Source organism: Bactrocera neohumeralis, chromosome 2 (genome assembly GCF_024586455.1).
Source record: "Bactrocera neohumeralis isolate Rockhampton chromosome 2, APGP_CSIRO_Bneo_wtdbg2-racon-allhic-juicebox.fasta_v2, whole genome shotgun sequence".
Classification (NCBI taxonomy): Eukaryota; Metazoa; Arthropoda; class Insecta; order Diptera; family Tephritidae; genus Bactrocera; species Bactrocera neohumeralis.
Window position 1 is genome coordinate 49,579,006 of NC_065919.1, and position 15,494 is coordinate 49,594,499.

The window sequence follows — 15,494 nt, forward strand, 5'->3', positions numbered from 1 at the left end:
TAAACTTGTGAAGTGTTTTAAAATCGCTTGCCAGCGTGCGTGAAATTTGATAGCATATATATTTTTACCACTACTACTACAAATTAAACAAATTATTTTGCTTGTAAGCAAAGGAACACAAATATTTTCGTTTTGACTCCACCCTGTACCGGTTGCTTAATTTCCCGCTATCACAAGCTAAATACTTATAAATCTTTAACTTTATCTATTATTGCGTAGTTAAGTTATTTTGTGTGTATTAAATTAGTTTTTAACTTTGCTTAATTATATAATGTATTGCTGTAGTAATGGTAATTGAGTTAAGATTACAAAATAAATGAAAAAAATATTTTGAGTTAAATTTTTTACTTGAGTTGACTTTTTTTCTTATCTTTAATATAAGTTGGTAACGATTTTTATTGTTGTTGTTATAGTTAATTTTTTCTGTTATGCAGATTTCCAATATTTTGTTGCAGAAAACATTTTCTTATTTATTTTGTTGCATACTACAAAGTTGACAGTTAGGATCGGCTTCGTATGTAGGCCCGATTGTCTTGAGAACGAATTTAAAAGCATTTTCGGTTCGGTTTAAGCTATTGCGCTATTGTGTTTCGCATTTTTTATATTCAGCTAAATTTGGTTTTGAAAAGTAAAAGTTGAGAAGAAGTCTGGGTTGCCAATTTATCATTTAAAAAATTTTGGATCATAATTCATTTTCAGTTCTTAAATCCAATTTTGGTATTAGAAACGAAATTTTTTCATTTTTGATTCAAATTTTTTACGATCAAGAATTGAAAAAATGAAGCGTTAAAAATTTTTCAAAAATCGGAATTCAAATTTAAATTTTATTAAATTTTTTCTTATATTTTAAACTTAGATTAACGTTTTTTTATTTTTTAATTTGATATTTTTTTTTTGGGATTACAAATTTACTTTTTGTTTTTTTTTATCCAATAATTGAGATGATAAATTTCAAAATTATTTGTAATCAATTAATCTTCAATGAATTAATTGCAACCTCAACTTCACACATTCTGACAAAATTGCGATATTTCAAAAAATGGCTAAAAATATCGAACAAAGAATTTGTTTCAAATTTTGTATTTCGAGCCAAATTTTGTCTGCGAATCGTTGAGAATGCTGGAAAAGGCTTACGATGATTCAGTTTTATCAAAAACACAAGCCTCGAGCGGTACAAAGTCTTCAAAGACGGTCGGGAGATTGTCGAAGACATATGTATCTCATTTTGGACGACCTTCGATAAAAATTTAAAAAAGGTGAAGGATATGATGCTTGAAAATCGTCAGGCAAATGTAAGAGAGATGGCAAGAGAGCTGGACATCTCTGGCGAATCTGTTGGAGTGATTTTGGGTATGAAACGCCTTCTTGCTTGACTCGTCTCAATAAAGCTGAGTTTTTTTTAAAGAGTACCGTAAACAGGTCTCATGGAGAGCATTATAACTGCCGATGAGACATGTATTTGTGAGTTTGACATGCAAACAAGTCAACAGTAATCGGAATGGAGGGAAAAAACAAGCCGAAATCAAAAACAACCACGCCAAAGCCGCTCAAAAATCAAGGTAGTGCTGTTTGTTTTTTCGATATTCATGGTCTGGTGTATCATGAATTTGTTTCGGCGCGACAGACGATCAATAAGGAGTTCTATTTGGTCGTATTGAGACGTTTGCGTGAGAACATCCATCGATAACGGCCGGAATTGTGGAAGAATAATTCATGGATTTTACAAAATGATAATGCACCATCGCATCGGCCACGATTTTGACCGAAAAAACCAAAATGATAATCCATCGATCAACCATCTTATTCACCATATTTTGCGTTTTCAGTGCTGAATCCGTTTTCAGTCGATCGAGAGATAACACAATATATGGAAGGTGTTTTTCGAGGACTGGAAAATTTGTTGGCATAAACATTGATGAATAATTAAATATTTTGCGTTTTATTTACAATTTTCATGTATTTTTGAGTTTGTTATTATTGAATATTGTTATATTAAATAAGAAAATTTATTATGATCTAACTACTTTTTTTATTATTTTTCTGTTTTTCCTATTTATATATTATATTTTTTTACATTTTTTATTTATATCTCCAATCTCACAATTTCTGTTCATATTACATATTTTCAAAGAAAATCGCATATCTTCAATATTGCAAGTTTGTAAAATTGTTAAAGCAAATATTTAATTGAAATGAGTAAAGACTGAAGTTAAAGTAAAAAGAACAAAATAATGGTTTTTGATATGAAAATTAAAAAAAAAAAAACATAAAATTGAGAATAAAATAATAATCGGCTTTGTTCGTCTGTGTATGTGTGGGTGAAAGCATTTTGCAATTATGAAGCGATGAAGGCCTTACAAAATGCATTTGATTCCAACAAATCACATAAGGAAAATTAATTACAATAACACTAAGACTTTGCAATGGAAATTGGCGAATTGAGTAACGGTTTAAATTTTCACGAAAACAGCGTTTTGAAAATTTTTAGGTTATTTTATAAATTTCCACACAAATTACACACGTTGAAAACCATTTAAAGCAAGATTCTGTAATGAAAAAAAAAACACTTATATAGTACATATGTATATAAATATATAAAAATATAGTAAACATACATAAATACGTTTGTATAGTAGTCCAGCTAGTTGTAAGTGTCGGCGCGTGCAATCTTGTACATATGTATTTGTATTTTGCATAAGTAAGATTTAAACATTTACATCTGTAACACATACACATAAGTAGTTGAATTGAGCAGGTCCACTTTATTAGCATGTGTCTCTAGTATTATGCAGACATACATAGTTACAAAATAGTATGAACCATTGTCGTCCATTTTTTCAAAGGCGCTGTAGCGCGAACTTTTTATTGCTGTAGTAATTTAAAACTTGAAAATAATTATTTATATGTTTCTTATACAATTAAGTATTATGTCGATACATGTGTATATGTATGTGAAAATCCATTGCCAAAACAGTGTTGCTGAAAAGTTTGAATTTTTAAGAAAGTTGTTTTGCATTTGTTAAGACACCTCATATAGTCAGTCATATCTGCATAAGCTTGCATAAAAATGTATGTAGTATATACATATGTAAGTATAATTAAATATACATATGTACATATACATATGTATGTAAATCATAAACATTTTTGAAAATATTTTTCGTTCACTAATTATTTTGACTTTCTTTGGAGCTCTAATTGAAAAAGTATCGAAACTGTCACTATACATATATTGAATGAATCGAACAAGTAACTGGTATAAATTTTATAAACTGGCATAATTGAGTTAAGTGGTTAAAGAAAGATATTTTACGACTTGAAAGAGCCGTCTACAAAATTTTGCAGAGCGATGAATCGAACAAGTAACTGGTATAAATCGTATAAACTGGCATAATTGAGTAAAGTGGTTAAAGAAATATATTTTATGACTTGAAAGAGTCCTCTCCAAAAATTTTGCAGAGCAATGAATCGGATAAGTAACTGGTATAAATCGTATAAACTGGCATAATTGAGTAAAGTGGTTAAAGAAAGATATTTTACGACTTGAAAGAGCCATCTCCAAAATTTTGAAGAGCGATGAATTGAAAGGTAACTGGTATAAATCGTATGAACTAGCATAATTGAGTAAAGTGGTTAAAGAAAGATATTTTACGACTTGAAAGAGTCCTCCCCAAAAATTTTGCAGAGCAATGAATCGGATAAGTAACTGGTATAAACCGTATAAACTGGCATAATTGAGTAAAGTGGTTGAAGAAAAATATTTTACGGCTGGACGGAGCCATCCACTTACACTTTAACACTGAATTCAATTGCATAACTTTTTGAGCTGTTGCTCTCTCATCCAAATTAATGTAAAATAGAGCAGTGTTGAAAGATAGTCTAAAGCATAGAGCAGTATAGTATCGGCTTATAGTGACACAGCTAGTTTATTTTTAACACGTTTTCAATCCACAATAAATTAAGCATATCAGAATTATAGATGAAATTTTATATTTTTTATCAGCTGGCAAAGCTTCTTGCGCAGCTGTACTTAAGTTGAATATTTTTTTTCCTGGTTTAGCAAACAAAATGTGTGTTTTGGTTATAAAATAGTTCCAAAACGGTTATAAAATGGTTATATATTGGTTATATTGGACTGAATGTATAAAAAATAAATTTTAACAACAAGAATGAGATTTAGGAACTAAAAAAAGAGAACTAAATATAACATTTATAAACTATTTGACTATTTTAAGCATGATTTCATTACTTGCAACTATAATTGAATTTACTAAAAAAATTAATATAGTGTTAAAAAGCACACTTTTAAATGTACATATAGACATACATACATACATCATCAACTCATCGTTGCCAAGTCACAGACACCACACGCGAACATAACTATCTCACCAAGCAATCATACATTTAATTATAAGTAAAAAGAAAACATTACTTCAAGAAACGACTTTTTCATTTTAAATACCGTTACGTAGATTTTCAACATTTTAAATCGTGTAACATGACATATGTAATTATATTCAACTCCAACAAATTTTTAACTCGTCAATAATTCGGACTTGTTTTTTTCAAATTCTTTAATACGTCAAATTTTTGAAAAAAAAAAATTACAGTGTATTTCATAAAAAAGTGTAACTGTATATACTCCTGTTTACTACATTAAGTTATTGTTTTGAGAAAGGCCAAATTTAAAAGGGAAAGTGTTTTGAGCAAGCAATGGTATTTAATTACTTCAATAATTTAGTAAAGTAAGCAAAGCAATTATTGTATGGAAGTAAATGAAATGAAAATATAATAAAATAAAAATTAATAATAAAAAATAATGTCAAATGTTAAATGTTGACGAGTTTTAATTAAAATTTAGCTTCGCGTCGCTTTTAACATTTTCTAAATTTCAACTGCATTGATCATATGCAGCTGTTATGGCAACTTCGATTTTTCATAGCATACTTTTAGGCTTGTCAATTTAGCTTATTGCTTACAATCGAGTTCGTACCTATGACGGCAGAAATATCGATAAATATACAAAGCAAGCGCGACAGAAAAATTGTTTCTTACCAAATTTTATTTATTTTTTTTCTTTCATAAATTAGATATATATTTATTGAAAATATTAAATAAATATTTTAAATATTTTTTATAGGATAAAATCTGATTGAAATTAAGACTGTATGCAATTAGAGTGCCAATATTTATTTTGAAAGTTATATTTGGCACTTTTTGAGCTTTTCCTCTGCCTTTAATTTTTTTTATATTATTATATTTTTATTGAGTTTTGATTGTATATAATAGAAAAACTCAGTTTAATATCAGATTTAGCTCAGATATCTCTCAAACTGGCTGTAGTTGAAAGCAAAAGCAAACTTCGCTAAACGTTAACAAAAATATACAGAGATGGTCTTCAAGCAGATAATCTGTTTTAGAAACCAATGAGCAACGCACTTACCAAGATATTATAAATTCACTTCAGCGGAATGATAGCCGAAGAGTAGTGTTAAAACAAGCTGAGTCCATCCATAAGCAATATTAAGATTTTTTGCTATCTTCTTGATACCAATACGAATATTTTTAAACACTGTTTCATAAACTACAAGTATTTCGTTGAGGCAAGTTTTCGATGTCTTCATGAGCTTCACTGCATGCTATAAGCCATTCAAATACTTGTGTGCTGTGTGAAAGTAGATTCCACAAAACACTTATACAACATTCTCCTCGGTTCCAAAGTCATGACTCCATTAGGAACGCGAAAGCAAGCTCATTGTTAAAATTTTTTCATTGCAAAGGAAAGACAAACTTTTGACGTCCTCAACAAACAGGTGCCAAACACATACTAATTGACATATGGAGATATATATATATATTAGGTTTTTTTTTTTTGAATTATCAATTTTTTTCAATCCCGTCACGAACTTTCCTTTGAAATACCCTAAAAAAAAATCCATGAAAATTTTAGCCCTTAATATTAACATTAAGAACTGGCCCAAGGCATGTAAAAATTTCCCATTGAAAATACACTACAATCGTTATTTTTTATCTTCAAATTCCTACTGCTCAGAGGTATTTTATGGCATCGCTTTGACTTTAGACGCATATTTCTCAGAATTGTTCACTCTACAAAAGTGCCCAGTGCAACAAAGTCGTAACTCACACCGGCGAGGTAGTACGGGGCTCTAAACCCGATTTTTCCAAGAATTTTACATTTATTTGTATGTATCTCGTAAATGACAGAAGCTATAGAAAAAATGTATATGACAAATTTGTAGGAAATTTTATTTGCTATAAAAAAGGTCCGAGGTCACAGTCGCTATATGAATGATATTCTCGATATATAGACGGTATGTATTAAAAAATCTATGAAAATTGCATACAGCCTAACTTAAAAAGACGAATATCTCGAGAATGTATTAATGATAGCGATTATATATATATATATATATATACATAAGTATCTGATAAAACTATGGTCAGTGAGGGTTTTTGGCCTTTCTTATTGCAAGTTTGAACGGTCTAGGCGGTACTAAGGATTGCTCATATACAAGGAGACTAGTTCTATCTACTGGCATCTGATTAAACTATAATATTAATCAGGGGTTTTGTGAGCGATTTGTTGTTACCGTACAAATTCGTGAAATTTTCAGTGTATACAAAGTGTGAAATTTTAGCAACTTTTGTGCTTCAAGTCGATTTGATGATAACATTAAAATTGGTATGTCGCAGAAAATCTCGCTTGTTACGCTAAACTTATGCTATTTGGTTCATTAGGTTTGTCCCGAAGCATTTATGTACAATATAAAGAAGAAGTAGCAATAGAAGTACTGGCAAATGAATTATAAATGGAAGTCAATGCACTGCCGCCCGATGACCCCCTGTGATCTACATCTATGTTCGAAAACATAATATCTACCCCGGAGAATTAGCCAGTGTCGGTTGTTCAAAGAAACCTTGAATATTGAGTCATTAAAACAAATTCTTGAAAAAATTTAGTTCTTTTGCTAAACCATTCGAGTATTGGATAACTCGAATTTAAAATTTCTAACCCTATAAATAAAAAAAATCAAAATCCTAAATACCAGACTGAAAATTAATAAAATGTTTTGTTCCAAAAATCCCAATAACACTTGTTAAAGCAAGTTTAAAAAGCATTTTGGTTTAAATAAATTGTGACTAAAAAGACCTGGAAATTGTAAACAAGACGCAAAACATTTAATAATGCCTCAATATATGCATTTTGTCGCCTTCAAAGTAATCCCAACCAGATGTAATACACTTATGCCAACGACTTTCCAGTCCTCGAAACACTTTTCATAAGCACTTTTTGGTATGGCTTTCAGCTCTTTCAGCGAATTTTGTTTTATCTCTTCGATCGAATGTAAACGGATTTCACGGAGCGGCAATTTCAGTTTGTGGAACACGAAAAAGTCACACGGTGGTGCATCATCATGGCTTCAAATCCATGAGCTGTGCTTCCACAATTTTCGACGGATGTTCTCGCGCAAACTCCTCAATACGACCACTCCTTATTGACCGCCTCGCTCCATGGCCTCTTAAAAGGTTTAAAGAAGATCCGATGTTTTCGAGTCATCATTCGTTCAGCGATGAGGCGCATTTCTGGCTTAATGGGTATGTAAAAAAGCAAAGTTGCCGCGTTTGGCACAAAAAGCAACCCGATAACATTCAAGAGCTGCCATTTCATCTAGAAAACACAACAGTTTGGTGTGGTCTGTATGCCGGTGGAATTATCGGTCCAAAAATGATACCGGTGAGAACGTAACCGTCAATGGTGAGAACCGACCGTCGCGCCATAATAACCGATGCTTTGATGCTTAAAACTGAAGCTCGTGATCACTTTACACACATTGCATTAATCCATAGATTTAATGAGAGGACACTTCGGCGGGCAGATAATTTCACTTTCTGGGTCAATTGACCACTAAGATCGTGTGGCATCACACCGTGACACTTAACCGGCAGGGATATGTAAAGTCTAAAGTCTATGCAGACAATCCTGCTTAGATACTGAAGTTGAAGCAAAACATCACGCGTGTTATTCGCCAGTTGCCAGTAGAAATATTCGAACGAGTCATTGAAAATTGGACTCAACAGAGCAACCATCTGAGATGAAAAAACCTTGAAAGAGATAATCTTCAAAAAATAAATATCAAAGAATGTTTTTAAAATGATACTAAACATTAAAATTGAAAATAAAATTTATGCATTTAATTATTTTTTTTTTAATTTATTTCTTCATAAAAATAAATAAAATACATTAAATATCAAATACACTTTGCTTTTATAAATAAATTATCAATAAATACAACTAAATTATTTATTTCAACTCCACACTAAATTTAACGGGAATCACTTAATAATTACTTTAAATGTCATTGAGCATTAATTCGTTTGTAAATTAGTTTACAAGTATATATAAATATGTATATATATATATATATATATAAATATTGTCAATTAATTCTTTATTTTCTCCATTTTAATTGGCATTTCCTGTCTTTGTAGAATGCATACATACATACATAAGAGGAGTAAATGTAGCTCGACGATTCGGGAGTCCAATAAGAAACAAACACACACACACTGCTTGCGCTAGGCCCGGCGTGTATGTGAGGTTTGCTTGCAGTGGTGAAATGCGAAATCCACCAGCTCAACGGTTTTCGAATCAGACTCGCAAAAGTCACACTAAATGCTATTGACGCACCCACTAATTGAGCGTTTATGAATAACTGCATTTCGGCCTTTGCAATTGCCTTTGTCTAGTATATGTGTATATGTATTAGTTAAATATTGTATGTGTGTATGTTTTTGTAACTGTAATTATGCGGGAATCATTATTAAAGTGAATTGTGAATTCAATTATTACATAAAGCAATAAACTAAACTAGATTTCCACAAACAAAAACAAAAAAAAAATATTATGCTAAGAACTTGCCATTTTTCCACCCGTCACTTAAGTCTGACTGTGGGCGCTGTGTGGACTGTGTTGAGTGCAACGCTGTCTTTCAATGCATCTAACTGAACTGCAGACTGCGTGGACCCATACGTGGCGCACCCGCACGTGGTCCAGCGCTAACGGCTTTGGTCTCAACCGTCGCCGTTAGGGGCTGTTGTTTTCTGGCCTCACTAGCGTTCTCGAACTCCTCGTCGTCGCCGAAGAGTAAAGCAGCGAGACTAGTTTCGAATGTGCTCGTCTTTTTCGTAGGTGTGGTTGTTGTAATGGGTGCCTTTGTTGTATCCGCGCTGGTTGTGACGTTGAGATTTGTCGGCGCATTACTGGTGCTGGTGGCGCTGGTGGACGCTGTATTTTTGGGCTTTACACTAGTGCTTGTATGTGGTTTTGTTGTAGTGCTGGTGGTGGTGGTGGTTGTTGTCGAAGTTGTCGATGTGGTGCTCGTTGCTGCGCTGGTTTTTGTGTCCGCGATTTCCTGACTCTCCGAACGCATATAGCTCGCCAACGCTAATGGCTTATCATTTTCACCTACAAATACTTCTTCGGGTTCCGCCTGCGCATGCTCTTCTTCTTCGAGCTTGTAACCTGGTGGATAGATGGGCTTGAAGCCGCCCTGCAACTCTGGTTGAAAGCTATCCATCTCGAAAGACTTCGCGGTTGTCGTTTCCGCAAAATCGGCGGGTGCAGTCTCGTCTACGTCGGCGCGATTGATGTTATGCTTTTCGTAAATTGTCTTCTCCGTTGTGGATGGTAGAATATTCCAACCATTGGATGGTGCATTTGTTGCACTGCCAAGACTCACGCTCGGGTAGAATGGTGCCATGAAGTTTTTTTCTAAATTCTGACCACGTGTATCAAAGTCATTGCTGAGACCCTCTTCGGTTTGTGTGTCTGTGCGGATTTCGCTGATGACAGATGAAGCGAGATTTACGTTCGAAAAACGCGGTGGTCCACTGACACCGGCACGACGATACGGTGACGGCTCTGTTGGGCTGTAGGCTATAGCAATCGGCGTGTCGGGCATGCCCACGCCATAAGCACCATTTATGATACGTGGTCCGACCACAGTAGCATGCATAGGCATGTTGAGTTCCGAGTAGGAGGGGTCAGGCTTCTCAATCGGATAGGGGAATTTGTCTTTGATCATTTGTGCTTTTGTTTGTTGTTGCAACGATTGCGGTTTCTTGTTCTTTAGTATGGGCTCCTGCGGTTGATCGCGCACCACTGAGAAAGGTGTATTTTGATAGTCGCTACCTGTGGGTGGTTCCACATGTGCAATGGCAGGTAACTGATCTTTTATATCACCGACTTCCTGTGTTTTCGCCTTATCACCTCTGGAGGGATATACCAGGTAGAGTCCGTTTTGTGTTGCAGCGCCCTCTAGTTGTGGCTCTATTTGTTCCGATGCTGCGGTGACTTGAATTTCACCAGAACCTGTATCATCGCTCGGCAGCGAGAGCGGTTTCTTCTGAGACTGAAGCATTTGTAAGGTTACAACCGGTTCGAGCTTTGCTTTATCAATACTTTGTTCTTCTTGTGCGGCTGCAACTGGTTGTGGTGGATCGTTGATGACCAAGTCTTCCTCTTCGAAAGCAGCCAAACGTTCAGGCGCCATAATCGTCTTATAAACTTCGGAGTTTGAAGCGGCTGCGTGTCTTTCGTAATTATCTACACCACGTTGTGGTGAAGCCAGTGGACGTCTGGGATACATGCGGTCTAGATACTGCACACCTTGACCACCATAGGGCGGTAAACGGTAAACTCGACGATTAGCATCTGTTGCCATTGGCGCACCAGGACCAAAGTCAGCGGCGCGATTAAGCGGATAACGTTGTTGCTGCTGCTGCAAAAGTGGCTGACGCCGGTGCGCAAACTGTGGGGAGTTGTTTGGTCGTTTGAGCGTTTGGCCGGAAATGCGTATATTACCGGGCTCCTGATTGAAGTTCTGCGCAGGTGGGTGTCCAGTGGAGATTTTAGCGTTGGGACGGAATTGTGGCAATATGTTTGGTAGGTGACGTTCTGCACTAGGGCGTGTAATACCGGCAATTGGTTTCCGCGTGTAATCACTGTAAGTAAATGAAGACGAAGGACCCAACGGGCGGTTCGGAGGCTGGGGACGTTTGTGAATCTCACTGTGCTCGGGTATGGCATTGGAGATGGTTGCTGGAAAGCGTGGTGGTGGTTCCATATGCAGTGAGGGTGTATTTTGATCCTGTTGGGTTGGTGGGAAGCTCTGAAAGTATTTAATGGTTTAAAAATAATTCCTCAAATAAAGCGTAACTTAAGAAACAAAGCTCACCAATTTCTGTTTATGCTGATTCATAGTGAGTACCTCATGCTTCTGAATCTGTATGTCACCGATTGCAGTATTGCTTATACCATCTTCGCCGGCCTTCGGAAATACGACGTTATTGGCATTTTGCAGTTGCTGAAGACTCAGCGGTTGTGCATGTCCATTGACTTGCGGTCCAGCGGGTGGTCCAGCGATGACTGGCACTGAATGTTCCTCATCGGATTGCTCTTCGTTCGATGGGAAGCGTATGTTTGTGGAGACGAGCAATTCTTTCGTATCTTGCGCACTATTATTCTCAGTGGATGCTGTGGCTTGCCCAGCAGGTGTTTGTGTGGGACCGGCCGGTTGATAACTGCCTTTCGGTGCTGTCTGTGGTAAAGCGAGTGGCTTTGGTGGTTTGCGTTGACGCATGTTTGAGCCGATCAGTGGCAATTGTTGATACGGTGATGGTGGCGCTGGTGGTTCTTCGGCATATGTGGTAGCGGGTGCTTTTGTATCCAGGGGACGTTGTACATACGGTGGTGTGGGACCAACGGCGCTGCCGCCAAAGTTACCGTTTTGATGGAAGTTCGAAGCTGCCTGTGCTGGTGGGAATGTGCCGGCTTGTGCGGGTGCCACTTGACCCGGACGCTTCAGTGCGCTAATATCCTCGCTTATTACTGTGCCATATTGTACTGGTGGTTCCTTGGAGAACAATGGCTCCTTCTCCACCGAGCCGAACGCTGCTGTACCCACTTGTTGCTGACTGCCCAAAACAAAGGAGGCCGAATGTTGTCCAGGTGAGATGACAACATTATTGATCGCTCCCGGTGCTGGACGATATTGCAGAACATTCGGCTTTTGCACCTGATACGACACATATTCACCGCTATAATTCTCTTGACTGCCCGATATCACCTTCTGATCACTGTTGCTACCCGGTAGCGGTGTGGAGCCGTGTGGGGTAAATGTGGGATGGGTTGGGTATGTGGGATGTGTGGACTGTTGTGGTGGACGCTGTTGCTGTTGTGTCTGATACTGCTGCTGTTGTTGCTGTGGCTGATATTGTTGTTGTTGCTGATATTGTTGCTGCTGCTGTTGTTGCTGTTGCTGATATTGAAGCTGTTGTTGCATAGCAAATGGTGCCGGTTTCGACAGCGAAATGGGCTGCATATAGTTGCCTTGTGCGTCGAAACCTTGACTACCTTGGTTTTGGGCAGCTACAGCTGATTCTTCATCGGCCAAACTATTGAATATATCCGCAAGTGACATGGATGGTTTCTGCTCGATCTTCTGCTCAATATTCTTTTGACCGAGAGTCTGATAAACGTCGGCGATATTGAGTTCCGGCACATTTGTAGCGACTGGTGTTGGTAACGCCGAAGTCAACTGCCCGTTTGGACCCTCAGTGAAGAGAATGGGTTGTTTAGTGCTCGGCACGTACTGGCTGGTGGACGAAGAGGAATCTGCGGCACCGGCGCCGATAGGTGGGCGCGTGGTATACGAAGTAGTGCTGATTGTTGTTGGTTTCGGCGCAGTCTTTGTGGTATTCACGGGCGCTTGATCTGGGAACCGCATGGGTGTTGTGGCTGTGGCGCTGTCAGTTGTTGTTGTAGTTGGTGTATACTTCTTTGTCGGTATGAACTTCTTGCGTGTGCTGCTATCGAACGCTTGCGAAACGCTGGATGGTAATGTTGGCAGCGGTCGGCGCGTGGAGGTCGTATACTTGGGGGAGCTCGGTGCCAATGTGGTTGTTGTCGTGGATGACGTGCTTGTGGTGGCAGGCAAAGTAGAAGTGCTACTTGGTTTATTCGATGTCGTAACGCTGGTTGTGGGTTGCTTCGAAGTTGTTGTTGTGGTGGTTGTGGTAGCTTTACTTGTGCTAGTGGTAGTTGTGGTTGTTGCTGATGCAGTCGTTGTGGGCGCGCTGCTGCTATGCAGACCCGGCGCTGTGGGTGGCACGGCCATTAACTTCGTTGTCGGTATGGTGTAATAGTTTTGGCTTGGCGCTGGTGTTACCGGTGTTGCCACCACCGATGTTGGTTTCTTATTTGTTATGTAATTCTTATTGCTACCCTGATACTTGAGGTTTGCATACGAGCTCGACACCAATGGGTAAACGAATTTCGACGACGAATACTTCACGGGCAAATTCAGATAGTCGTGTATGTTCGGTGCATTACTGCTTAGCACAATCTTCTCCTTCGGATCGATCACCTCATTCAGCGCGGTCTCAATACCGGCTGGCTTCTTGGCGCTAAAGTCCAACTGACCGGAAATGGGATCCTTACTTGCATAATATGGCTTGCCATCGTTGAAGATCTGATTGGGCAACACGTAGCTGGTGGAAATGAGCGCTTCGTCTTCAGCGGAGTCGCCGCCGTTGCGCGCCTCTAACGGTAAATCCGCTGAGGGTATTTCCGGTGCGGCTGTGGTATAGCCAGCACTCGCGACCAACGCTATGACTAGCGCCAGCCATAAAGGGTAATTAGACATTTCGGAAAGAAAGCCGCAGTGATTGATGCTGAAAGAAAGAAAGAAAAGTGTAATCAACGACATAACGCTTTAATTGAATTAAACTTTATATAAAATTTACTTATATATATGTATAAATGAAAGACATACATATGTACGTGCTCAAGCTCATAGAAAAGCATTAAATAAAGAAAGCCAGCGTCTAAGTCAGCCATTCAATTATGCAAATAAATATTTTCACCAACAATTAAATTGACGCGCCGCTGTTATTGCATAATATGATGTATTAGCGTTGGACAGCAACGACCCACTTGCGCAATTGGAAAAACACCGCCAATCTAAGCTTTGTGTAGTTATGTGCCTAACGGTTAGGCAGAGGCACGCTAAGGCCGCAGAATGAAGATAAAAGAAGCGCACGCGAACAGTGTTTAAATTTAATTGCCGGTTTGGTCTGAATGGCGGCAACGTGATCTCTTAATTTCTTCACGAACTATGTATTATATTAGCGAATGCTGCAAGTTTTTCTAAATATAATGGGTTGTCAAAAAAGTCTTGCGGTATTTTCGCTAGTTGGCGCTGAAAGCGCGTAGTTCTAGTTTTATTCCTCGCATCGGGTCATGCTGGAAAGCTCATTTCACGCGCTAACACGTGTTTCATTGATTGTCGTTTCTTTTAAGTCGTTCGTGAGTTATAGCGTCGCAAACATGGAGCAAAAAAAAAAAAATACGGCATATTTTACAGTACTACGACGATAAAGGCAAAAATGCATCTCATAAAATTTGTGCAGTTTATGGACCCGATACAGTTTCCATTTCCACCGCACAACGATGGTTTCAACGTTTTCGTTCTGGTGAGAGGTGGTCGTAATGCGCCACGCTCCGGAAGGCCTGTCCTCGATAATTGCGGTAAAATCGCTGAATTGGTAGAAAGAGTCATCAAAAATTCATTTCAATTTCAATAAAAAAAAAAAATCAATAAAAATATATCGCAAGACTTGTTTGACAGTCCATTATGAAGGAAAATCTACTATCGATAGATAGTAGCCAAATATTGGATAAGTGCGGTGAAAGGAAAATCGACAGAAACCATCTCTTCGTCGATTTTAAAACCGCCTTCGACAGCGCCAAAAGGAACTGCCTCTAAACAGCTATGTCTGCTCTTGGTATCCCCGCAAAGTTAATACGGAAAACGTTGAGCAACACCAAAAGCTCCGTCAGTTGCGGGAAGTACCTCTCCGAGCCGTACGATACCAAACGCGGTTTCGGACAAGGCGACTCCCTTTCGTGCGAATTCTTCAATCTGCTCTCGGAGAAAATAATACGAGTTGCAGAAATAAATAGAGAAGGTACAATCTTCCATAAGAGTGTACAGCTGCTGGCGTACGACGATGATATTGATATCATTGGCCTCTACAACCGATCCGCTAGTTCTGCTTTTTCCAGACTGGTTAAAAAAGCGAAGCGTATGGGTCTAGTTGTGAACGAGGGCAAGACGAAATATCTCCTATCGTCAAATAAACAGTCGTCGCATTCTCGACTTGGCTCACACGTCACTGTTGACAGTCATAACTTTGAAGTCGTAGATAATTTCGTTCTTCCGGCACTAGTATCGACACCAACAGAAATATCAGTCTAGAAATCCAAAGCTAGAATCACTCTTTCCAACAGGTACTACTTTGAACTGAGTAGGCAATTGAAAAGTGAAGTACTCTCCGTTGAAGAGATCAGGTGGAGACGGACCTGGTTGCACTTGGTATCACGAATTGGCGCCAAATAAGGAAAAGAA

General features: G+C 37.9%; 1 protein-coding gene and 1 long non-coding RNA gene across 2 annotated transcripts; one reads left to right on the top strand and one right to left on the bottom strand.

The window, feature by feature from the left end:
- Positions 1-1,836: 1,836 nt before the first annotated feature.
- LOC126751009 (uncharacterized) lies at positions 1,837-4,837 on the top strand. The gene is made up of 2 exons (XR_007665840.1): positions 1,837-3,362; positions 3,478-4,837. It is a non-coding gene; the product is annotated as an uncharacterized LOC126751009 (long non-coding RNA).
- Positions 4,838-8,455: 3,618 nt separating this feature from the next.
- On the bottom strand, positions 8,456-13,743 carry LOC126750934 (mucin-5AC). The gene is made up of 2 exons (XM_050460778.1): positions 11,262-13,743; positions 8,456-11,195 (listed from the first exon to the last, which is right to left on the bottom strand). The coding sequence occupies exons 1-2, from the start codon at positions 13,728-13,730 to the stop codon at positions 9,024-9,026; spliced, it is 4,641 nt and encodes a 1,546-aa protein (XP_050316735.1). The 5' UTR covers positions 13,731-13,743; the 3' UTR covers positions 8,456-9,023.
- Positions 13,744-15,494: the final 1,751 nt, after the last annotated feature.